The following is a 26361-nucleotide window of genomic DNA, read 5'->3' on the forward strand; positions in this document are numbered from 1 at the left end:
TCACAGGGTGAAGATGAGAAAAGGAAGATTTAAGGCCAGATTTAAAGAAGGAAGTGACTCAGCTGCCGGGAGGGCTAGTGGGGGAGAGCTCTAGACAGACAGGGCAGAAAGAGCAATTGCTTCTCTGCTCGGAAGGGCTGTGCCGAAGCATCGCGGCCGACTGAGTCAGCCAGGGAGGAGTGTGTCCGGGGGGATGCTGATTACCAGCAGGGCAGCTCCCAGTTGGATCCGGCAGATGCTAAGAAGTCGGTAAATACAACAGAGAATGGGGATAATTCCGTGGTTCAGGGCAGAGGGAAGCTTCTGGAGAGGAGAGGCATAATTGAAAGCGCAGAGCTCACCTTTACCCGCAATGAATAAAAGCAGAGTAACTGCACTAAAGAGGATAGCTACTGGCAGCTCCCTCTCGAATCTGCCGGTTTGCACAGGTCCTGTCTATGCCGCTGTGGTTTTAGTGGGTCCATGAGCTCACTAGTCCCAGCCACAGCTGTGCCTGGGCAATAGCTTTTTAAAAACGCTCATACACATCAATAAAGACAACGCATCTCCTCCTGCTGGAGTGCCTGTGGGAATGCGCTGATGGAAAATCTGGGTATTTCCCAGGACCTTGTTAGGAACCAGAGGTCTCACTCACTAGTCCGAGCCACGGCACCGTGTACCGGGATGTCCAGGTGCACCGAGACTGGGGAAGAGCCAGCCAAACCCATCACGCAGGTGGGAGAAGAGGATCCCTGCTCATAAATCCAACCAACACGATGAACGGATCGTGCATGTGGACAACCCCATGGGAGCCTGCTTACACAGGCGAGGTGCTGCCACCTCCCTGGGTCACCAACGGGGCACAAACCCTGTGGTATACAGACACAAGCCCATTATAAAGCCACCTTGCCACTGACTGCCCACAAGCCTGTGAAAAACCTAATTAGCTCAAGATGTGATACATTCACGTGAGAGATGCTTAAAAACCCTGACACACAGAGCAGAGATGAGACAACGAAAAGAGACCTTAGGATTGGCACATCAAAGAAAGCAGGGTCATCAGACAGACAGTGGCTTGGTGCATCGTGGAACTTCAGACCTCCAACGCAGGACACTGATCTCATTTGGCAGAGAGGAGGTTGGAGACCTTTGGCTTCTGTCGGTAACATTAAATCCTTACAACGCACGCCACCGAAAGGCCAAAAAATGTGCTCGGCTAGAAAGCTGAAGCATATGCTCATTTAGAGTCATCGCTAAGAAACAGCAGCAAGTTTTCTCCCCGAGACACAGCTTCCCACACCACCCCACACGCAGCCAAGCTCACAGGGCTGTGGCCCTGGATCTGCTCCCTGCAGGGCCTCTGCTGGCTTTTACCAATAAACCAGGCAGAGAGAGGCAGAAAAGAGGAGAAAGAAAAGGGATACTTTGTCTGCAACTGGATGGCTGGGGAAAAAATTGGCTTTTTTAAAGCCAAATCCTGGTCTTGGAGCAGGCTGAGCTGGGCTGCCTGTGAAGTAATTGGGAACAACTGCAAGAGTCCATGAGCTGGGGCACCAGCATTGCTCGGACAGAGAGGAGGACATATCCAGACTATTCAACATTCCCCTTCACACAGTGCCTGCACTGGGAAGCTCAGAAGCTGCCCCAGTTACCACATCCATCCCCCATTTAAGCACCGAGCTGGATAATCCTTCCCGTTTTACCCTATCCCTCTACCAGCTGACAGTGAAAGAACAGCTGTAAGAGCTCGCTGCAGCAGTTGTGGGCGGCGACATTAACACCGGAGGAGCAAACCGAAGTTTGTTTTCTTGCTCCAGTTTGATGTTGGAAAACATTGTGCCAGGATGTGCGAGGCTGAGATCTGGAGCAAGGCCAGCTTCCTTTCAGACATGGGCGTTCATTCGCAGCCAAAGGCAGCCGATGCGCATCGTCTACCGTGGGAGGGGGAAGAAAGCTTGGCATAGGATATAATAAAAATATTTACCTAGCCATGGGGTAGTTTACAGATAGGCAAGAGGGAATAGGGAACAACAGTGAATCTTCTGAGGGAGACGCTGCTTCCAGCAGAGAGTTGGTCGGTGAGCAAGCAACTTTGCTTTGTAGATACAAGCGGTCTCCCGACTTAAAAGCACTCTTCAGCAGAGATCTAAAGGAATTCCCCACTCCAGGCGAATGCACTTGAACTGCAAGGGGAATTCATAAATTCTTTTGAAGCAAAGCTGAAGGTTTTCAAGTTGCTGGAGCAGAGATGACTAGTTGATTGATCTGAAAAGAGGTGAAGACCTGGGTGGGGAGCGCAGGGGTATTTTTTCATGAACGTCTATCTGATGAAGGTCTGTGGCACGACTCCGGAAAGGCTCTGCCAGACTTCGGCACATACCCTGGGAGAGCTTGCTCCATTCCAGCTTACCCAGTTGGACCCAGCCCAGCCATTCTGGGATGTAGTCCTACAAGGTACTGGACACAGCTGGGAAATACACACCCAGTTTTCTCCAGTACCTGTGGAAGATACGTGTCATCTGGTGGCTATGCTCCAAACTCTCAAGGGGAAAACTCAGGTCGGATTCAGCAGTTAGGCTGAGGTTTTGCTCTTCTCTGACCACACTTTGCTTCAGCTGCCTCTTTTTCATAGGCTCCCCCACTCCCACACCACATCTCTCTGGACTGCTCAAAACCCACTGCTTAGTTCTCCTTACTGGCCTATAGATATTCCACCACCTCCACGTGGCTGCCCTCCACAGCGGTAACAAGTTAGGATGCTTTTCTTTGCCTCTAAAATCCCAAGCAGTACTTTGGGTTTTCCTTCTATTGATGTCGCCTTCACCAGCTCAGCCCCATTAATGCTGTTTTAACCTAAGTGTGTCAGGCCCTCAAATTCCTCTACCACAAAGCCCCAGCCCAAAAGCCCACCACGTTAGGCAGAAAAGCAACACATTAATTCTCCTGGGCTTGGTGTCTGCCTGTTAATACACATCTCCCCGGCAAGCAGAGAAGCCAGACTGCTCAGGGAACAAGGGTGCTGGCAAAGGTATCTTTTCTCTCCCTGGTCCTGAGGATGCTGGGAGGACCAAGCTCTCTGCTAAATGCAGAGTGGCAGAAGCACTTTTTCTAGTCACCCATCTCCCACGTGGTCCCCAGCAGCTGTTCCAGCAGTGGTGGAGCCTCAGGATACCCTGAGCCCATTGAGGACTCATCCGTGAACTTCCTTCCATGACACGCTGGGGTACCCTTTAATTACTCCTCTGTTTATGTGCCCCTCTTGCCAGAAAGAGTCGATAAAAAGTGAAGCAACAGAGAGGGCTTTTCGCAGATCCCCAGCCCTGAGCACCCAAACTCTCTGGGACTTTCTTCGCTGTCTCTCTGAACCTTTTCCATCCCTGACACGGTGTTTCCGCTACAGTCCTCTTGCAAAATTCACTTTTGCTTGCTGCCTCAAAACCGATTAAATGCCACTTTAGAGGGTCACTCCTAGATGATTAAGCAGCATACACATAATTAATATTAGTCAACAGTTGCAAAGGTAGGGAAGCCCCAGAGGTTGGAGATACAGTTAGAGGCAGTGAACTGCGTAACAAAATGGGTTTTGTTAGTGCTGGGCTCAAGTCCTTCCACTGCAAATACAAACGGAAAAGAATTAATCACAGGTAAGGCACAAATGGACCCTTCAGTTAGCTTCTGGGAAAGCTGCCAAGCCTCCCTTTCAAAAGGCTCTTTATATCACAGCTGTGCATTGTATGTAAAAAGCTCAGATCCCCGGGCACAGTCTAATCCCTGGATGAGAGCCCAGAAAAGGGCAGGTGTCACATCCATGGCATTTATTTATTGTAAATGAAGAAACGGCTCCTGCCTCTGGCAGGTGAACGTTTTAGAAGGCAGACAGAGGGTAGAAAAAAAAAATCAAACCTGTGTTAGTACGAATCTGAATCCGCGTTACGAAAACACGAGACAGGGTTAACAGTCTGTTATTAACATGCCACTCGGTACCTGGCGTTTGCATCTCACATGGAGAATGCACGACGTACATGTGTGGATAACTTGCGTCCTGGTTACTCTGAACTGTTTAGACACAGAAGTACTACAAATGACAACAGGCAACGTTACAGATCGCTGCAATTACTTGAGAACTTGAGAAACCTGCCTTAAGAAATCACTCAAAGTCCCAGCCAAATGATCCATCACCGAGCGCAGGCTGGGCATTAGCTGACACACAGAAGGGCATTAGCCACTCCATGAAACCCTTAAGTGGGCCCTTTAGCATCCTGGAATGTCTTCAGGGTTATTTTTAGTACGGGTTTTGGTGTGTCTGTCTCCTCTATGGGAAGTCCACATTTTTCTTCAGTTAAAGTATTTCAGTCATCAGCCAAAATATTCCATTTTCAGGTGTTAATTTTTTTCAAGAAAGGTAAAATATTATGTGGAGAACAAACATTCTAATGAAACCTGTCATTATAGTAAAACCTCAATTTGCTGCTGAAAAGCAGCTTAAACAAGGAAGTAAAATTTCACCCAGCAAAGAGGGGTCTTTCCTGATCCGTCTCCAAGCAGGAGAAACATGCGCAGCACTCTCCCGAGGGAGGGCTTTCCCCTAGGAGCTGGGCATGACCCAGTGCCTGCCAGAGCACCATACAGGGTTCACCTCTCCCATCTAACCTAAGCCCTTCCTGCAGAACAGAGCCGTCGGGCTTCAAACAGCGAAGCACAGCTTCCCTCAAGCCCATCTCAAATATTAATTTCAACCCAGCAAGGGACAAAAAGGGGAATTTTCTACCTCCTTCATCTTCCAGTGTCACTTTCTAGGTCACGTGCGGACCTTGGGGAAAATCTGATGTTTGCTGACCACCGTGCCTGGACTTTGTAGAACAGACGCACAAGCTGAACCTGTCGACATTCTCTGAGGAACCTCTCCTGACATTTGTTTTAGAGGAATTAAATTCAGCAAGACCAAAACAAGATGCCCGTCTCAAGCTTCAGCTTCTGAACATTTTGCTGCAACAGAGCAGGCAGATTTTTCAGCCCTTCCTGCTGCTTTCTGTTTGTTGGTGATATGAATTTTTTTTCCAGTAGTTACTGCATCTGTGGCAGAGGCTACATGCTGCTATTTCTGAAAAGATGTATTAAAAAAAAATGCCAAATTTTACTTTCTAAGAGTTTTTGGATTCTAAGTGGCTAAGTCTCTGCCGAAAGAGTACTTTAGCTTTTAAATTATATAGCCCAGGTTCTTCAAGATACCCACAAGCCCGAATCCTTTTGGAATTTTAAAAACTGGATATTGTTTTGAATTGTTATTTGTTCTCAATAACTGTCAACGCCAGACTGATGGCTGCTCTTCAAGCAGCGCAGCCTTTCAGTCTGTGCACCCCTGCAGCTTTCTTCAGCTGTCTATGGGCAGCAATGCAATTTGTAGAGTTTGTGAAACTCTGCAGGAGCTTTAAATTCCGAGGAAACATCTTTGCAAAGTAGTTTCCTGCATCTTTCAACAACCCTGGCTGCACAGTGTGATCAAAACCTCGCTAATGGTCTAAATTTTAAAATAAATGACTTCGTCACTGATTGGAAGGTTGAAGAGAAAGCAGCAGAATCCAACTGAGGAAGGGCAATGAGGGATCCCTTCTACAATTTTTCAAGCTGATTTTGTCTTGGACAATACACCAGCAGGAACTCCAGACAACACTTCCGCATGTGCGCTCAATGCACATGGAGACGACAGCAATGCGTGCCCACAAAGGATCCAAAGTAATGGCAAATAGCAGCTCCATGCCATGCTACAGGGGAAGAGAGAAAGTTCTAAGAGATGTTATTTGGAATTAAAAGATTGTCTTTTTCTCCAAAAAGTAGGTCAAGGACAATCTGATCTGAATTGCTGTACACAGAAAAAGCAGTGGATGAAGCTGGCTCACAAGCTCGTACTACCGGCAACGGTGCTGGCTCATCTGCATGGATGGAGCTGGGAGATTTTAATGACAATTCAAGCTCACGCTGAGCTCCGGAGTGGAAATCTAAACCCAACCTCCTCCAAAGGCCAGATGTGTTTAACTTCCAAGGTTGTGGTTTTGAGTCTCTCTCTTTTCAGGTTGTGGAAATGTCAAGATCAAACTGAAAGAGCTCCAGGATTTTTGTAGACAGAGGACAAAGAAAGAAGCACCTTCAGCACATTATCCTCAAGAGAACCTCCCTCCAAAAATGGAAGAGCTGACCTGCAAGCCCCACCTCAGGCCCTACAAGCCTGCAGATCTGGGTGCAACCTCCACGCAGCTTTTTTAAAAGTCTCTATTTGGGGGGGCCCAATCTCCGAGCCGTGGCCAGCCCTCAAGCACATCCACTCGTCTGGCAAATATGGTCCTCCAACATGAGGCGGGAGGGCAATCCAGCTCAGAGCCAGGCGCAGGCAAAGCAAACATCAGTCTCGTCTGGAGGCAAAGGAGAGCTTCCAGTGAGAAGCCTGGGGGTTTCCCCAGGCCACAAAGAGCACACCACAGATTCCAACAGGCAGAAATTCAGCTGCATCTTCCTATCCTTCTGCAACAAGATCTCCAGTGTCATCTTAGCTTTGAGGGACTCAACTCTGCTCTATGCAGCAGCTGAAGTTTAGCTCAGGGCTACTTGCTTCCAGAAGTGTCTCTCCGGCTTTTGTCTCACGCAGCCCTGTCCAAACCACTTCTAGCAGGCTATGTTTGTCTGCTCGTCTGCCAAAGAGATTCAATCCATCCTGAAATGGCAGCGCCTTTCCTGCTCATCTCGTGGCCCAAATCCACCACAACACCATTGATATTTTTAGTGTCAGAGCTTTCCCGGTTTGAGTTTTGCTTGTTCTTAGGAAAGTGCCTTAAACTGAGCTCTCCGCATCCCTTCCACTGATGCTGCTTTCTCCAGAGTACCTCGTCTTTGTTCCTTGGTTTGGTAATGACCCAAGCTCACTGCACGACAGCAGAAACGGTAGGGGGAAGCGAGTGCAGAGCAATTCTCTGTCTGTTCTCCCAGCTCTGCCTTGCCAGCATGGAAATGCTGCCACTTCTCCGCTCTCCATCCAATTCTCAACGGTGCAGCTGATAAAGACATTTAAGGGCATGAAAGGAAACAAAAGCGCTCCATCTCATTGGAAACCACCAGGAGCTGGGTATCAAACCTTCATTTCTGCTTTTGGAAGCCTTCCTCCAGGGCTTTAGTGCAGCAGCGAACAACCAATGTGCAATCTATTCACCATTCTTCCCAGCTTATTTCACAGCTTGAAGAGAGGGAATAAAACTAGGGACTTCAGCTCAGCCAGTTTTGCTTGATTTGCCAATTTTTATTGGTGTTCTGTGTTCCAGCATCAGGACTTCTGCAGATTTTTATTTTTATCTCCATTGTCAGCGTCCGGGCACATAAATGGGAGCGGAGTGCCACCCTGCAGGACACCAACATCAGTGCTGGCTGGTGGCAGAGCTCCCACATAAACTCTCACATCTGGGCACTCTAGGAACAGGAGCTTTAAGAACCATCTATAAGACAAAAGGGATTCCTTTTATCTCATGGTGTTCTTGTAGGTATTGGTTATTTTTTCTTTAACCTTTTAATTTCTGTAGTATCTGGCCTTTTTGCACAGCAGGCACGCTTCCTACTCTGAGACCTGCCCTATATTTCTATGCGATTTTTGGAGAGTTTCTCTGGCCAAATTACTCAATTTACAAATTTCTGTCTGGGTTATCCAGGTTGTCACAGCTTCTGAGGCCAAGACTGTCACTCTACGGGGCGCTGAAAATCTGCCTCGGTTTAATTACCTCAGTTTCTCTGTTCATAAAGGGAGGACAAGATCTTCTTCCATGTCTCAACTCATTAATATTTCTAAATTGTTCTGAGATTATGGGATAGTTCGAACTATTTATAGGAATGCAAAAGACCATTTCTATTTGGTGCAAGTTGCCATGCAATTAAAATATACCGAGCATCACAATATGTAGCAAATGGGACATCTTGTTTTACATCAGCCAAGAAATGCTAAGTGGCTCTGTGCTTCCTAGTTGCTTATTTTATACTTTTTGCCCTGAAAAACTCATTAAGGAAATGTACTGGGCCAGACTGTGATGTTTCACAAGAGTTGTAATCTCTCTCGAAGTTCACAGCCCACAGGGAAAAGGATGTCCGCGTGGGCAAATCAAACTCATCTCCCCACAGCTCTACAAAATGCAGAGCTTTACAATTTGCTGTCAAAAGAGAGGGATGTGAATGACAGTTACGGCCCTTCTGCACCTCTTAAAGGAGATTTCCATTCTGTGGGTATACATAAAGAACAGTCTCTGCTCTCAGCCCTTCCAGAGAAGGGGAACAGAAGATCCTTTGAATCTCAGCTTTCCTCGCCTGCCTTCTACGGAGTGGCCAGGGAGAACTTTTATTGGCTCATTCTCCTACAAATGAATTTATTTTGATTCCTTCCAAAGGGTTGCATAGAGTCTGTCCACATTTCTGTCTGGGAGAGCTTTGTGAGAGGCCATTTGGACAAGACCGCCGCAATAATTCATGCCGTTTGCAGACAATTTTTAAAGCCTTACAGTGTCCCAGAATGATTCATTATTTTTCTAAGAATATGAAGTAGCGTATGTGTGTGTGTTTGTGAATATGCATGCTCATGAAGAGTGAAGACAGCGAGCTCCCCTAGGCCCAGAGGGAGGAATAAAGATCAGCACAGATTTCTTCTTTGTCATGTAGGGCTTTTTGTGATACTTCAGTTGTTTCATCCCTCCACAATTTAGGTTTTAAGTGAACCCAAAGCAGAAGGTAGCAGTCTTATTTGTTTCCAGGTCTCCTACAACAGACTCTGGAAGACCCAGTCTAACATGTCCCAGAAGTATAATCCTACGTAAATAGCTTATTCTAACAATGATCATTGGCCTTGGCTTCAGCCACCCAGGAGGAGAGCAATTAAAACTATCCCTCATCCTAGATTACAAGGCCTAAACTTAATCTCCATTAAGTTTTCAATACAATTAGTTTTATACCAGCGTTGAAATAAAACAGCACCTTGCTGGTAGTTCAGAACAAGGAGTTCAAGAACAAGGAATCTACAAGCGAGTAATCCCAAGCAAGGAATCCCAAGCGAGTTCAGAACAAGGAATCTGCAAATCCTGGTATTTGGAATGATTTCCTAAAAGCTATCTCAAATATTCTCCATAAATACCCATCCAATACAAACTAATCCCAAAGGAAAGACTCGTGGGAGCAAAAATCAGAACAATTGCTGGAACAAATATTCAGGATTTGCTTGGGACTGTAGTCCAAGACCTCTTTTGCAGCAGGATACAAGAAATAAATCCATGTAGGCTTTCATTAGCTATACTAAGTCTGGAAACTTTTTAGTATTGAGTGCCTATAACAGCACCTCTCCCTTTTTCACATTATTTATGCTATTGCTGCAGGTGCTAAAAATTATCTGCTCCTTGCTGTTACATGTAGAGTTGGGTGAGAAATGTTACTTACTTCCCAGTTACACAATTAGAAGACCATACCAAGATGTATTGTGGTACATGAGAAAAAGAACAGCAATCAAAACCTTCTGATACTTTTCCTCACTATAACGATTTGATAGTAACAGTAAAGTTGACTCGGCATTCCTTGGGAGCAACTGACTGTCAGGGGGACCAGTAGAGAAGAAACTGTTGGTTGTAACAATTTCAAAAGGAAGTATCCATCCTTCACTAGGTAAAACATTTTCCTCTCCTTGCCTGCCCCATGATCATCCCCTTTGCTATTATACTTGCACGCTGAATGGTACCTCCCTCAAAAGGTTTTGTTAGTCCGATTTGTCTGGCTAAGAAAATGTCAGCTGAAAGAATAAATCTGGGGAAGCTGCAAGTTCAAACATTCACACAGAAGACTTAAAAAAATTATCCTGTTCTGTGCTTGTAGAAACCAGTCTCCCCACAAGTTTAAGAGTCCAAATCCCACATGAAGGGAAGAGAAAGTCATGTGAGAGGTTAAAGAAATCCAAAGCAAACATGAACATTAGCTTTGTTGTACAGTCCTGTAAAACAAGCTGGATAAAGTTACTCTTTGGGTTGGGTTGGTTATCAACATCTCTTGCCATACTGCAGTTACCTTTTTGACTTTAATTTCAACACTATGCATCATCTTCTGTTGTCTCTCCAGGTTATTGTTTGCATCACTATTAAGCGGTTCTAGCAGGAGATGTGATTAGCTTGTGCATTTTTAACCCATGCTTCCACAATGGAAAAAAAAAAGATATACATAATACAAATAATAATAATCCTATACAGTCTAAACAAGCTTTGGGACAGCTGTGCAAAAACAACATTGCAAGCTTTGTGTCTCATGGGATGGGAATGAGGCTGATTTCTTTAAAATGCATATCTTATCCTACCTTGCTGGCTTTCAGTATCTCAAACATCAGAGGCAATCCTTGTGTGATGAGCTCCTCCGTGTACTCTTCTTCCTGAATGGACTTGAATTCCTTTAGCAAGCACTGGATGAGGGGTCGCCTGTGCTGCTGGAAGGACGTGCGCAAGGACTCCAGCCATGTGTGCAGCGTCCAGGGAACACCTGTGGATGGAGGATAGAGCTCATTCCCAGCTTCAGAGAAGGATGTGCTCGTCTGCTTTTTTACCTTTACTTACATTAAGGTTTTACGCAAAAGCTGCCAAATAACCCAAAAAAATCAAATTCCTGTGTATCCCCAATTGAGAAGGCTGGTGGTTACCAGGACATACCAGACCTAGTGCACAGAGGCTTTCCTCCAAATGCTAAGAGAAGACTGTGGTCTCCCTGCTCATCTAGCCTTCAGCTTCTCTGCTGAGACTGCCAATTTGTGGTAATTGCAGTGGTGCTCTGTGATGCAAAAGCCTTTTGGAAACTAGATTTACACTAGCTCATTTGTTTGAATACGGCCCTGGAGAGCCATTAAATGGTAAAAAACCCGATTTTGGTCACTACCCACCTGGATTCAAACTGGTGGTCTTCAAATTAAAACTTCATTCAAGCGCTACCCAATGTCCTCTCCTGATCATTACTATCTTCCCTAAACAGCACTGGGCAAATTAAGCAGATCAGCTTTTTCAAGTAGCTTGTCGTGGCAGAACCACTCTCCAGGAACTTAAAGGGAACTGCTCCCATGCACTGAGTGAGAAAGCGCATGGAGCTAATGTACCTCTGCAGGCATTAGGCTGGATGTGACCTAGTTTCTGCTCTTGCAGAACAGAGTGGGAGGAAACGCAAGCCTGGCATTTGACTACTAAAGGTTTTTCCTTCCATTTCAGCAAAGGTCCAGCGCCTGGAGAGCAGCCCTTTGCTTTCCTTTCATTCATCGCCAGGTCTTTGCCTGCTCAACCCAGATGGTGAGACACCGCTGAGACCACTGCACACCCTGACCCACGCCACATGTCCCCAGGGCTGCAGCACCACACCAGGCAGAGGCAAACTGGGTACTTGGGTCTCTCTCTCTCTCTCTGAACACAAATCAATGGGGATGGTAAATACGCAGTCCAGACCGATTCCCCTCCACGCTACCCAACCACCCTCCCCCACAGGCAGAAGTGACTTCCCAGCAGGCTGGTATGATGTTCAAGCCCCGCATTGGCAGAGTTGGCACACCAAGAAGCCAGTTCCCTGCTCCTGCCCTCAGAGGCTCACAAACCTCAGAAAATAAAGATGTTTTAATGGTGTACTGCTTTACAGCAGAGTGCCGAAGAGAGATGTTGGAGGTGGCCCACGGCAGCCGAACACAGCCCCAGAGCCCCTGAACAGGGTGTGCTATGCAGCCAAAATGGGCTGGGAACCTGCCAGATCCCCCATCGCCTTCTCCTTCCACAAGAGTTGAGGAAAGTGCAACTGTAGTCTGTTTAAGCAACAGCTCCTCAAGAGAGGTGCATTTCTTACAGCGGTCCTTCCCTGGAGGGAGAGGAGAGGGTGCCAGGACTGACCTATGCTCCGTATGTCAATGGTCACATCCACGTAGCCGTGCTCGGCGCTGTGGTACATGGCCTCCTTCAGGGCTTTCAGCTTGGCCTTGCTGTTGCGGCTGGCACAGAGCGGAGCTGCCGCCGAGTCGGGCAAGTCCGTCCCCTCGGCCAGGATCTCCTCCAGCGACAGAATATCGCTCTTCTCCTTCTCCGGCTGAGCAAGCAGCTTACGAAAGACGTTCCTATCAATCATGGCACGACAGAGAGCGGGAGAGGGAGAAAGAGGGCAGGAGAGCATAGAGTCAGTGGCTTGGCTTTCTTTTTGCTGGAGATACTTGCTGTGATGTGGCAACTTAGGATACCTATCCAGGAAATTACTCCAATTAATGGCAGGACTGTCTGAGAGCAGTCCCAAGGCAAGCACCGCTCCTGCTAGCCCACCTGCACTGCCTGGGCCATGTCTGCAAGACATTGCTGTCATGACAGGAACCATACAGATGTCGCACGAGTGGCAGCATCTCGTGGGAACAGAGACCCACGAGCTAAACATGACTCAAGACTTCTTCCCACCATCAGGCAAGGCTGAGGTGCCTCTGGACAAGCTCTCTGGACTTTCACCATGGAGGCCGCTTGAGAAGGGAGCTGCCTGGAGCTACCAAAAGCACCACCACTCAATTAACACTCAAAGCAGTCCGGGGAAGCTGGAGCAGCTAGACATTCAACGAAGACAGTCAGGGCAGGTTCGAGCACATCTGGGACTACTCTGCAAAGCCACTGATCCGGCTGGGCCATCAAATAGCAAAGCCCAAACTCAGTCTTGGTGACCTCAGGTTCGTACCAGTGTAACCTCACTGATCTCAACAGAGTTGCTCTCAGCTTCACAGCTGTGAGAAGAGAAACCATGTTGGTCCCCATCCCACCTCCCTCGTACTCCAAAGTCCACCCTTCACCCGCTCAGACCCCGGTGTGGGGTGGCAGCGGGGCACGGTATGTCCCAAATAAATTTGCAGCAGAGCGGGAAGGAGGAGGGAGTGTGCGTGAGTGGTGTACAGGTAGGAAAATAAGAGCCAGGGCCTGCAACATGCACAGCCAGCAGCCAAGCCGAGGAGAGCCCCAGGTCCTCCTCGGGTGCATGTGTCCCACTCACACCAGCTGGCAGCAAGGCCGGTGCAGCGAACGTGAGACTCCAATAACCAAACTGTCCTCTCTGTCCCAGGGATCCCTCGCAGGCTCCACATGGGCAGTGTTGTGCGAACCCGCCCTGACATGCCGTTAGCATGTTGTTAGACTGGCAGCTTGTTTCTAAGCAAACAGACGGTACGTACTGTCTCTAACCTGTATCTATGTTCCTCTGGATGGCTACAATCAGAAAAGCAGGAACGTGAAGATCATAATACTAATTGATTACACTGCAGTCAACTCCTGAGCGTTGCAAGGTCATGCATGCCAGGTGCTCATTTCATTACTTTTTTTAAAAAAAATTTGCAGCATACGTACAACATTAAGGCACACGGGACTTTACAGTAAACACAGATGCAGAAACTCTGTTCAACAACAATTAAGGCTACAGCAGTACAGACACAATCCATCCCAAACCTGAGAAATACGTCAACAAGAAATTCCGAAGGAATGTCTTTGGCATTCCTTTCTGCTGTCACATCCGCTACCATTTAACAAACATTGCATTGCAACACACCATGAGGAGTCCCCTTCCTTTTTTCTAAAATCAGCTATCAAAAAGCAGCTTGTACCACCAACTGTTTAAATTCACATGCTAGCAAAAAGCCTTACATCTCTGCTCAGTTGGTGGCATGTTCAATTGTTCATGCAAAACTTTCACCCATCTGCTCAAAATGGACGCCCAGGCAAAAAATAAGCACTTGAAGGATGCCACTAGACTTGTTCCCACTCTACCTGTGTCCATGTGCGGCAGCCTGACTGAAAGAGTTCATGTCACCTTGTGGAGTCATGGAAATGCCGTTCCTGTACATTGTTCCTATCATGGGGTCAGCTCCTCGCTCCAACAGCAAACTGACCAGTTCAAAATTTCCTGCAAGTCAAGAGATGCATTTTTACTTCTTTTAAAATCCAGTATTTGCTCACCTAAACCACAGGTCCCGACTGAAGAATTTATTACAGTGGGAGGAGCAAGTCCTTACCAGCAGCTGCTGCCAACTGTAAAGGAGTTTCAGAGTAATTTTCCTCTCCATGCTCCAAGGAACCTTCTACTTTTGCTCCTGCATCCAGCAACAGCTAGAAAGAAAAGTCACCATTTAGAGCAAGTGGGAGTATTAAGTCTGCAGAGTTCATGAGCAGTGACAAATGAGAGTCTAATGCTTCTTGTTAGCTGCAAACCAGATACGATGGAGACAAGTGACATGCAAATTCTGCCCATTGTTTCACAGAGGCAAATCGATTCCTTTTTTCGCTCATTTTACACTGCCAGACACCAGGAGCACTAGTGTCCAACTTCAGAGCCAAAAAAGTGTAACCCAGTGTTTCTGAATGGGAAATGGGGAAAGATCAGTGTTAGGAAGTAATGTGCTGAAGATGGAAGTACTGAAAATTAGCCCAACAAGCATCCTTCCTTCACCGTCTTCTAGAACTCCAGCACCATCCTAAAATGGATTGGAATTCAATTGCCTCCATCTTTTATATAAAGACATGGCCAAAAGAAAGGCAACTCTTAAGAACCAGTCACAGTCCAAACGCTGTGATCTCCATCGGGGACGCTTCCATGTAAATAACAACAACGCTGAAAACAAAAGTGGCCAAGGAGAGCAGGATGAGGCCTGCGCTCCAGCCCCCTCTTGGCCATTTCTGTCTCGAGGCCTTCACAGTTTTGGCGCTTCATTAAGTGTGCCACAGACACAGCTGTTTTGAAGAATAAACCTTCTCGACTTTTGAAGATGCCAAAGCACAGAACCAGCATATCCCACGCGACACCTCGCTGGGGTAAGGGGAGCGAGTGCTTCTCCCCCTTTGGAGCAGCACAAGGGCTGTTGTCCACCTCTCCCCCACCAAGGCAGTGGTTTTGTGTTTGCTAGAATATTATAGTGTCAGAAAGTGTAATGAATGAATAAACAAACATATAAAACAAGTGGTCAGGAAGGAGCACAAGGAGTTGTCAGACTTTCTTTGGTGCAACTTTGCTTTAAAATTGTCTTATTTGAACCTCATATTGGTTAAGGTTTCAACACCGTATTTGCTATATAATAGGTCTATTATATATCAGTACACTCTAGAAGAAGCAGAAGTAACCAATATGAGTATGGCAAGAGGATACTGGTTTGAGATGGATGTAATTAGAACTGAAGAGGAGAAACAAAAGAATGAGATGCAGGTAGGGAAATACAATAATACCTGAACTACAGGAATATGTCCATGCAACACAGCAAATGTCAGAGCTGTCCAATGGCGGGTCTCGGGGTGGACGGATGGGTATTTATGAGCAGTACTGACAACCTACAAACAAATTAAAGTTATTTTTTTAAAGCGCTATACGTAATAAAATTCAACCTGCCTGAAAGCCAGGCATGTGAGGGAGTAAGTGAAATAGAAAACCTGGGAAAGGTGCTTTATAAAATGATTGGCTTCATTTTTTTCCTGCAAAAATTTTCTCAATGTTAAAACTGTTCATGCTGATTTGACAGCTTGAATTAGAGTTCATACCAAATGAAGTCTTTTTACCAACTACTGTAGCTCCATCTAAACCACTGGCCACCAGATACTTTTGCACAAGGTCAAAACATCCACAGCTGGTTACAGCAGCACACACTGGGGAAGCAGGGACGGATCAGGACGCTTACAGCTAAAGGACCACTCCCACTGACTTCTCCAGACTGTCTATCAACAGCCCCAGGTCTTGGGATTGCTCCAGGCCTAAAGAAATTCTTTCCACATAAATCAGTATGACTTTTGTCACTGCCATCATGAAAGACACATCACAAGCCCTACCCTAGAGTTCACAGGCGTGCTTCCAGGCCCCTCCTCTCCCACCGGAGGGAAAAAAGACAACTGACAGGGCAGAGTGGCGCTTCAGAAATGTTTTAAGAAAACTGCCTTTTACTGCCTTCTCCTGTCTGAGTTGAGCTAAAAGAGCAGGGTGGTGACAGTTAAAAGAGATGCAAACTCTACCCTTAGAAAACAAAATGGTATTTTTCACGTTGCTCCTTCCATTTTCTACGCCTTAGTGCCCGATGCCTCTAATGTAGACATTAGGGAAGATGAATAACCACTCTTTGCTTCAGTTTCCCTGTCTTAAAGATGGAGGTATTAATATTGATGAGGTTCAGAGAGACGGTAAAATCTAATGAACATTTGCAATCTGAGACTGCACCCTCAGATGGAGTGTGACATAAAAATTCAAAATCTTATTATTGATCTTCAGAGGAGGACGAAAATCAGAGTAAAAGATGCCACATCTCTCTGTCTCATCAGCCAGCTATGCTTTCGCTACCTTGTCTGAAGTACTTTTATCCGTGTAGGGGAGCAGGGCCAGTTATTAAATGCTCGGTTGCATTAGCAGCTCGCATTTCCAAGCGCCACATGCAGTGTTTTGCTAGAAGCACACGACCAGGCCCTCAGTCCCAAGGACAGGGATGAGGGCAAACTCTGAAGAGCCCATGCAGCTTGCCAGAGGAGCGGATCTGCACCAGCACCTGGCTGTTACCGCCCAGATTTACCAAAAAGAGAGTTCAAAGTACCAACGGGAGATGTGTGCTGGTGTCTGAGCACAGGCATGGGGCTCCTTTGGGTCTGGGGTTGCTCAGGAGGAAGAGGATGGAGCAGCTTGAGCCTTGGGGTTTAGGCTGGGGAGCAGAGGGTGAGGATGGGCAAGGTCAGGGTTTAGTGAACGCATCCAGCTCCTCCTCAAGCACAGATCCCCACCACTGTTCAGGGCACCCCACGGCAGAGAAAATGAAGTCATTCTAACTCCTTTGCTCCTTTTTTTTTTTTTTTTTGTTAGAGTTCTTTCTAGCTGACACGGTCTTTGCGAAAGACCTGCGGTTCACCAGGCTTTTAAGGCCTCAGTTGAGATTTGTTGAGCAGCTACAGGTCCCACTGACTCCAGAGTGAATTGCAGCTTCTCAGCACATCTGGAAATGAGTCCATTTTTTGCTAAAGATGGGCAATCAAAAAGGGAGGCACCCAGCATTTGAGGATACTTTTGGAAACATATATATAACTGATTTGCAAAGTGAAAGGGGGAAAATGATGCAGGCACCTGACAGAGTATTTATTTTTGTTCATGGTTGATTTGCCTTTTTTTTGCCGTAATTGCCCAATTTGCACAGTTGGTTGTGGTGTGCACAAATCATCTTATAATTGCACACCATAATTATTCACAGTTCTTGTCCCAAAGTGTTTTCATTTGATTTTAGAGCAAACACTCTACAGAAATGAATCAGGGAGGTTCACATCCCTCTCTGGAGCTGTTCTCTCAGATGTCAGCACTTTCAGGAAGACAAAACTGTTTAAATTTGCATTTGGTTCAAGTCTGGAAGATTACTGGAGCAACTGGGAGGACTGCTCCTAACGAAAACTTGTCCTAGGAACCAAATAATGCCATCTCACCTCTAAGCCACAGGCAGGGTTAGAGGAGAGATCAGTCTCCATGCCCACCCAGTCTTTGGTGTGCCTACCGAGAGTGCTAACAAGGGTTCAAGTATTCAATTATTGCCAGCTCTTGAGGGTGGTGTGCTTGAATTTGGGGAACTGAAATCATCAGCTGATTTCACATAAGCCACCAAACAGCAATCAGATAGTAACGACTATCAGTCTCTTACAGGTGACATCCATTTCTACTTTTAAATTAGATTTTTTAAAAGTGCAAAATGTCTGGCTGAAAGCAGTGACTACAATTTATCAGCTCGCTCAAGTCCAAACAGAACAGATGGAACACAGATAAATGAAGCAGACAGCTTAATTTACTCATGACCTCAACAAATTGAAACTGGAATCATTAACAAATAACTCTTTCGCGGATTTTCGAGCGGCTCTTTAAAAATGTACATACCTCCATTGCACAAGAGTCGGACCACAATCTGTTTGGTGGACAGATTGTCTAAGTTTGTGATGTGCATTCATCAAAGAGACAATTATATTCTGGAAGCTTCAAGCTCCTCATCCAACAGTTTTTAGCCCAAGGCACTTTGTAAAACAAAACAGTGGAACCTACATAGCACTTGTGTGCTGGGGATGCTTAGCTGGAGCACCCGAATGCATAGAAATGCTCGAGCTTTGGCAGGTTATCAGACGGGTATTTCTTTTACCTTCTTCATTTTAACTCAGCTGAGATTCAGGGAGTCCTTCCACTATCATTGGAGCTGTGCTCCGTGCTAGTGCTAATGCCTGTATTCATTTGCAGTGTGCAAACCCAACTAAATCAATATTACCTGTGGGGTATGTCCGATGACTTGGCCCCTTCTGTGCAGTGAATCCCAATGTTAACCTAATGCAGATTGATTTCACTATTCATTTCAAGTGGTGTCGTCCAGGATAAGACAAATTTATTACTTTCTTTTTCAGTCGTGGGATTTTCCTTTCGCTACAGTTTCAGGGATAGTTTAAGATGTAAACAAAAAACAGAACAAAGATACAACCAACAAAGAGTCCTCACCTCAGCGTTCAGATCTGCTCCAGCATCTAGCAGCATCTGCACCATAGCCTCATCACCCCTGACACAAGCATACATCAGTGGAGTCATGCCCTAGTCATTTTTTGGAGTTAAAAAACAAAGGAATTGACAAATTTAACACAGAACTCTCTTTGATTCTTTAAACAATTATTTAAGTATATATCATCAAGACTAACAGTATGTATTTAAAAAATGCCATTACCTCTGTTAGACATGCCCCTCAGACTAGCAAAAACCAAACATTTTTGTAAAATCTCCATTGTTGTTGTCACTTGGATTGAATGGGTTTTTTCATGTTATTCTCAGCATCCTCAGCATGGTGAGTGAAACTAGGCTTGTCAGCCTCACCTCCATCCTCATACACTAAACCGAGCATCTTTGTCTTTGGAGGTCAGCAGGTTGTTTTTAATCAAAGCAACCGTATTTCCACTGTTTTTTTAAAAAGACTAATTCTATTCCATTTTCTATAATCACAGTTTCATAAAATCTAACTTTTTAATTACCAAAAGAACCTTTAAAAACATCCCAAGCTCTTCTTAAGACAAGTTCGATCCGGGCACAGCTTTTTCAATGTGGATGCCGTAAAGGGCTGGGAATGTAAAGGCTTTGTAGAGCACTCTCTAGCAAACAAGGACTTAATTTCAAATGAAATGCCAGACAGCATTGTTGCAAGTTGCTGGCTCGAGGAAAACATGGCCCTGTTTGGAGGAAAAGTAGATTAAGTGACCCTTCACTGCAGAACCACCACAATGCAACTCGTATTCATCTGAAACGCCTGCTGCGGTGGATCACCATTTCCCTTAAGATAAGTATTACTGTGGCTGTGGTAATGAGTCCAGATGAAATCATGGAAAAAATCATTAAATCTACTGTAAATTATAACAGAAAAAGCTGCTTATTAAATACAGTAGGGGATGTTGATCAACAGCCACCACTTGTTTTGCAGTAAATCTACCGCAGCACGCAGCTACCTCTGATGCATGTCTATAGCCCACCTTGAGGTCCCCTGGTAAATTTGCTGTCAGACAATAGACCATTTGCTGTTTAACCTGAGTGCTGCCATGAAGTGAAATTATTTTCAGAGAAACTGGAGGTGCCCAGCACGGCCAGACACAGAGCCACGACACTGCTCTCCCTAGCAAGGGCCCAGCATCACTATTTTTTCCTGAACTACCCCATTTTTCCTGTTTGCATGCAGGGCTAAAGGTAGTGGGTGCTTAGGTATGGATGGGCTGCCCTTGTAAAGAAAATATAATTAAAGATTTGTCCCTGCAAGGTACTTAGAGCCCACTTAAAACACATGGAGCATTTCACAGGATCACATCCACAGCATACTTACGAAGATACATAGTAAGGGAATAGGCATTTGGGGCCTCATGCTATTATTAAGAAAAAACAAGTTCACCCCAGGCAAGGAGAGTTCTTGGGTGACTTGGAGTTACTCCCAAAGAGAATTTCAAACTACTTCAGCTACAGTCAGTGGCAAAACATTTCCTTTGGCAGTCAATAAACACTACAGGAACAAACAGGACCATGAGAATTACAAAAAATTGTGTTTGGGCCTTGAAACATGGGGATGAGACAGAAGCTTAAAATTAAATACATGTTCCTTCAACTATTATTTCAATTTCTGTAAGTGGCGTCATTCAGTAATTAAATAAAGTGCACAAGGGGGCTAATCAGATCTGAAGACAAGAATTTGAAAGCCCCATGCTGGGGGCTCCCCCCTGCAAGACACCACACGTGGGCAGCTGTGGTGAAGGACCCCGCAGCAACACCTAGAGCAAAGGGTCTGCCTGGGGACTACACGGGATATTTTGGCCCTGCTGAAGCTGATGAAGGACTTACCACTGACTAAAAGGGGCCCAGAATGTCATGCAGCAGTATCAGGGTTTTAAAGAGTTAATGAGGTTTCTCACCTCCCACTGCTGTCCCTGCTGCTGTTGCCACTGCTGGTCCCCCAGGCTCACCCTGCAGCTCAGCCTTGCACCGCAGCAGCAGCATCGCTCAGCCCCCTCTCTTTGCACGTGGGAGGAATGGATTTTTAATGAGCCCATCATTAGTGTTCAACACACACACACAGGAACACGGTAACAATATGTACAATCACCACTAAGGGCATTTGGCTTTTGGCAAAATAAAAAAAATGGCTCTTTCTCTTTCAGCCTTGTATCACTTAGGGCTCTGTCCTGCAAGATGTGGGATCCTACAAGATGTGGGATGTTTGATCCAGCAAAGCATTTAAGCACAGGCTTAACTTTCACTCAAATAGGATGTAAGCATGTGTTCAGAGTTAAGCATATGATTAGGTGCTTTGATGAACCAAGCCAGAGTGCTCCCAGGTTTCGGCCTGGAGGACAGAGAAAATATGCTGTGAAAAGTTTCCAGGTTCAGACTAACATAAAATAATAATAATTTTTAAAAAGTATAATGTGTGAACCTTGGAATGAACAGTCTGATACTATTTTTTTGGGGGGGAGTACTGCCCTCTTCTAAAGCTTTTCTCAAATAAATCCACAATATTGACTCAGAACGAAGCTACTGAAGAGCAACATAACTCACATTCCTGGAGTAGCTTTCATCTCAGAAGACCTACACCCACTAACAGTCCGGCTCCTGTCCCAAGCGACCACCTTAGGGGTGGCGGCCACCTGCCTCCTGCCAAAGAGGATGCCACAGATCTGGGAACATGCAGTGACACTTTCATCAGGGGCACCAGAAAATTCAGGGGACTATTTCAAAAGTAGTATCTGTGTCCACTCATTTACCTCTGGGAAAGGGGAATGACCTTGGTGAGCATCATAGTCCAACGGACTGCTGCCGGTAGGTAGCTGCAGAGGCAGATTCATCCCCAAACACAACCACCAGCCTCATGGAGGTCTAACTCCAGGGAAATTTAGGCTCCTTAATTGGTGGACGTTGGTCACCAACCACCACCAAGTGGGGTAACACTGCAGAGATACTTTCACATCTGGAAGGTTAGCTCAAACTGGGCTGAACTCCGTTAAAGAGTGCCAGCAATTAATTGTTCCTGCCAGGAGTTTGGTGCTGCACATGAAACGTATTGCAGATCCCAGGGCAGTGTTCAGTGGAAGGATGTTCACCTCAAAAAGCCCTGCTCCACACCACTGTTCAGGGCACTGAAGCAGTTTTAAGTATTCAGACCAACACTAAGCTCTCTTGGGATCTTCTTCTGGCTTCACTCAACTCAGTTCACTGTTAAGAAGACTTCAGGGGATGCATCTGCCCTCATGCTGAGTTACCTCAGTACCAACGGATCAAAACAACTTGAAAAGACCAAACTTAACGTAGATGTTCACCTGGCGGTGCTTCAACTCAATGCAAAGTAATGCAGGAAAAGGACTAAAGTCCCATCTATGTTTAGCTGAAAGCTGGGGCTCCTTTTCTGTGATAAGCAGACAAAACTCTCACATTTCACAGTTGCTTCTTTACATTTCTGTCTCGTTACCTGTTCACTCATGCTGTTAATCCCATCCGGCCCCAGCAAGGATATAGCTTGTTTAACCAGATCCGTTCGGCCACAGTTGAGCATCCGGAAACCCAGGTCCTGCTTGAACTTCGCTTCAGTGGCAACTGCATCCAGTTTCCGAGATGCGCAAAAGCAGTCGTCGATTCTGTGGATGTGAGAAATAAACACGCTCAGAGGACAATCAGAGGACGGACCTCGCTGTCCCTAGGAAAATAATACTTTGCCCTGTCTTTGAAGGACGTAGGTCATGCACACATTCATTCTCCTTTGACCTGTATGTTTGAGGGAAGTGCCGAATGTGAAATGCTAATGCAAGCTAATGGAGACTGCCCTTGGTCAATCTTTCATGGGACAAGTTATACATTTTATTAAAAAATTGGTGAAAAAAAGCACATCTTTCGCTTGATTTGGTTTCCCTGTTTAAGCAACGCACAACACATTCTCACCACAGGTTTTCTCTCTGCATGGTGAGGTTATCCAGTCTCCCTGATCTCTCAAAAGTTTCAGTGTCTTCAGTAAGCTTTGAACTTACATCAAATGGATGTATAATCACTGACAATACAACAAAGAGAAAATAATGTCATTTCAAACGCCTTCAAGGATCTTACCAGCACAGCCCCAGTAACAGGGAAGCCTTTTTGGAGCAGAAAGAGCAGGTTGCAGAATCCCACACTGGCTGAGGTTGGAAGGGACCTCTGGAGGTCATCTGGTCCAACCCCCCTGCTCAAGCAGGGCCACCTGTAGATCAGGGCACCATGCAATCAGGGAGAACGCAATCTTGCCACGTAATCATGGCTAAACACCACAAATCCTTGCTGTCTGTGTCTAACAGATGAGACGTTATCCTTTTAAGGTCTTATTCAAAAGCTCTCCAAACTGTAAACTGCTCAAGAGACTAATTCCAAATGGAAGAAGGGCTAGGAGTTATTTAGCAAGATGTGAATCTACAGCTCCAGAGAGAGCCAGGCAATTCAAATGTGATGTTTATCCAACTCGGTGTCATCTTATTAAAAGACAGATTTGCTTTTCTTTCATGCTGAGGAGTGTCTGGGGCAGAGGGTGGAGTCCAAATCCAAAGTGCTTTCAGTGTGAACTTGGATAAAGGAGTCTTTGGAAAAACATCACTTTCATTCTCCAAAAATGCTAGGTCAGAAAACAAGGGGCTACTTATGAATGAAAAACAAAATAAAGATCAAAAGTGAAAAAGTCAAGCATACATCAAATATTTGTTTTCTATTTCATATGTAAAAAAGTGCAGCAAACCAAAAGAAAAATATAAACAGCACATCATTATCATTTAAATTTCTTCTTCAAAGTGCTTTATCAGAGCTTTATAAAATATATAACACTGCTTAATATTTAACAGCAATATGCAACAAATATGCTGTTTATATAGAAGTAGTGGTATGTAGTAATAGCTACTGCTCTTCCCCTTTCAACAGAGGGAGGAAAGTGAGATGGAAAAAACAAAGCATTTTGATCAAAGCTCTGCAGAACTTAGTACTGAAACTGGCATCTGAGCTCAAGCTTGCTCTCCCTCGTGCTGGGCCACGACCAGTCTGGAAGACAACAGATATTTTGTTGATGTTCATTCTGCGTGCTCAGTTTGGGTTTTGACTGCTAAAAAGTTGATGTCCTAAGAATGCAAACAAGGTATGCTTGGAGTATCATTACTCAGGGGAACAAGGACGATGCTTCGTCCCAACAGTGTGCTGCAAGATTCATGCATAACACTCAGTCACAATAAATACACTATAAAGGCAATAACAGATTCTGCACCAGTAATATGCCTACAACAGAGATGAAGAAAGCAACACATAGCAAGGCTGGGTTTTCTGCAGTAGTTTCTGAGCGAGTTTGAGGAAAAAGCAAAACCATCACAGATACGCAGGGCTGAGCTCAATGACACCGAGATCCACGGAAGCAATTGCGGCTCAACACGTTCACACCCTATGGCACATTTCTGACACAAGAGCTACAGCAACATTTGGTACTTGTTACCCCCATAGCATGAGATGCCAGAGATCATCTGTGCCCTCCTTTAATGTATGGCAAAGTTAAAGCATGCTCAGAAGTTAGGTGGTGGGGGTTTTCGTACACGGAGGGAGAGTCTGGACCTCCCAGCTGCAGCTGGCCATTTCCAGATGACTCTCGTCTGAAAAGGAGGTGGTTTCTCGGCAAAGTGCAGCTATGGAAAGATCTAGACAGCCTCTGAGGACTGCAGAGGTGTCTGCCGCTATGAATCACTGCCTGTGTTAAGTCACCGCTTCATCATTTGTACGGAGGTATAGAACATACACTCTGAATAAAATGGGTCAGAGTCAGTGCTGGCAGAAACAAGTGGAGCTTCACTGACGTCAACCCAGCTTGGTGCATGCAAAACCATAGCTGATGATCTCTTTAAAAAAAGCCAGATTTTGACCTGGGTTGCACACCCACGCAAGGGAGGAAGGAGGAACAAGGATCTATCTCACCTATCCTGTATGGGCTGCCCAGACCTCTACTCTGGCATGGGTTCAGAAATTACTTACTTCTCCATATGTAACTCCTCCATGAGTTGGCTCTGGTCCCCTACAAGCACGCCAGTTCACCTGCTTACTATAGCCAAGGAAGGGGACTCATTAATTACTACTGACATTGGGTACCAGCATATCAGTACACCTCAGTCAGCTGGGGGGATTAGAGCCTTGGTCCAAGAGCTCCGGGATGTTACAGCTGTACAAACACTGCAACAATAACAGGGATGCAGAGGAGCGCCTGGGCTGCATGGCTGCTAGGACACCAGCACTGACAAAGTGTCATCTAGACCAAGTACCACAAAGCAAGAAACCACGACTTAGTACTACTACCAGCTGCCCACTGCCTTTTTGTACCCCAAAAGGGACCCCTTGCGAGTGAATACAGCCCTGATTCATGAGACATTGCAAAGGAAACTATATGGCAAAATTTGACATGGATCATTGCTGGTGCCACCATTGTCATATGTTGACTAACAAAACGACAGTGATCAAACTGGGGAGTTTAATAAAACAAGAGAATGATGCAAGGGAAAGGAACAGAATATGCTTCAGAAGAGAAAGCATAGCAACATCTCGAAAAGCCAGAGAGATGAATGAGTTAAGGAAAAGGAGACTTAACATGTACAGATAAAAAGCAGCGAAGGGACAGATCAAAAATGATCAGGAACTACAAGTACAGAATAGGAGAACACAGCATCACTTTTAACACTGGAGAAAGCCAACTGGGAAGACAGTACAGCAGACAGACTGAGCAGTTGCATTTCAAAATGGAAACTGAAAAACGAAAAAAAAAAACCCTCAAATTAATAAAAAATCATCCCTAAGCCACCACAGCACTGCTCCCAAGTCCTCGTTCATACCATTAACTGCATAATGTTGATTCCAACAGGAACACAGGGTCTTTGCTCCGTGTTATATGGTATAAGGGGATGCTGCTCCATCACAGACATCATCCAGAATTGCTAACATTAAAGGATGCAAGAAAAAAAAAGGAGGAAGGGAGTGGCACCCAGGCTTGACTCACTGAAGATTTCTTAACTTTGGACTGCAACAAATACACTGACAAGCTATGAAGAGGTGGGAAAGGGATGAGAAGAAGCCTCAAAAACAAGGTTGACAAGGAGCGGTTAAGTCAGCTAAATATACAGGGTCACTTTTCAGAGTTGTGAAACTGTGACTGCAAAGCAAAGGAAGCCAGCATAAGCACAAACGGAGCTGGAAACCTCCCCAGATGCACAGTCAGTTCATGGCCCTTTTGCCAAAAAGTCTTTGTGATCCTTCCAAGCGCACCAGAGGCTGACACCAGCCCGACAGTGGGACGTCCCCTCCAAAGCCACCTTGGTTTGGTGCCAGATTCTTCCGGCTGCCAGCACTCACAGGGGCCGTCCTTTCCCCAAGACCTCACCTTGCAGAAAAGGCTCTTTTTCATCGAAGGGGCAGGGAAGGCTGATGGGAGGAGCAGAAGACCACAGCGGGCCAACGCTCTTCGCTCTTCTCCCCCTCCTGTCCCTGGGGACAGTCACAGGATGGCAGGACATCACCACCTTGGATGCTGGCTGGGTCAGGTGAACTTTGAGGTACCCCAGAGGTGACACGGTGACAAAGGTAGGACTGGCCAGCGTCCTTTGAGGGTCATATCCTCTCTCGAAAGACTGAGCCCATTCTGGATTCCTCTGTTTAGCAACCTGTGGCGCTAGGCAGGCTCCTTGGCACCACCACTGCTCTACACGTGCTCCCACTCCCAGAACTGAGAAGTACTATGCTTGAATTAATAACATACACTGATCAGAGTCCTCGTGCACAAGACCTAATCCACCCCTCTAATTCAGGGATTCAGTCACACAGCCT

General features: G+C 45.8%; 1 protein-coding gene across 6 annotated transcripts in view; it reads right to left on the minus strand.

The window, feature by feature from the left end:
• Window positions 1-26361, minus strand: part of ABTB3 (ankyrin repeat and BTB domain containing 3) — a 181804-nt gene that overhangs the window by 14173 nt on the left and 141270 nt on the right. The window contains exons 5-13 of one of the 6 annotated variants that reach the window (XM_074580647.1): window positions 21974-22139; window positions 18487-18576; window positions 15228-15329; window positions 14024-14117; window positions 13779-13914; window positions 13200-13223; window positions 11886-12106; window positions 10331-10509; window positions 3964-4035 (exon numbers count right to left, since the gene is read on the minus strand). In XM_074580647.1, coding sequence (XP_074436748.1) covers window positions 3964-4035; window positions 10331-10509; window positions 11886-12106; window positions 13200-13223; window positions 13779-13914; window positions 14024-14117; window positions 15228-15329; window positions 18487-18576; window positions 21974-22139 — 1084 coding nt within the window. The remainder of the gene's footprint in view (window positions 1-3963; window positions 4036-10330; window positions 10510-11885; window positions 12107-13199; window positions 13224-13778; window positions 13915-14023; window positions 14118-15227; window positions 15330-18486; window positions 18577-21973; window positions 22140-26361) is intronic. The other 5 variants (XM_074580665.1, XM_074580655.1, XM_074580674.1 and 2 more) reach the window with 5 other exon arrangements.

This window comes from Larus michahellis, chromosome 1 (assembly GCF_964199755.1).
Source record: "Larus michahellis chromosome 1, bLarMic1.1, whole genome shotgun sequence".
Taxonomy (NCBI): domain Eukaryota; kingdom Metazoa; phylum Chordata; class Aves; order Charadriiformes; family Laridae; genus Larus; species Larus michahellis.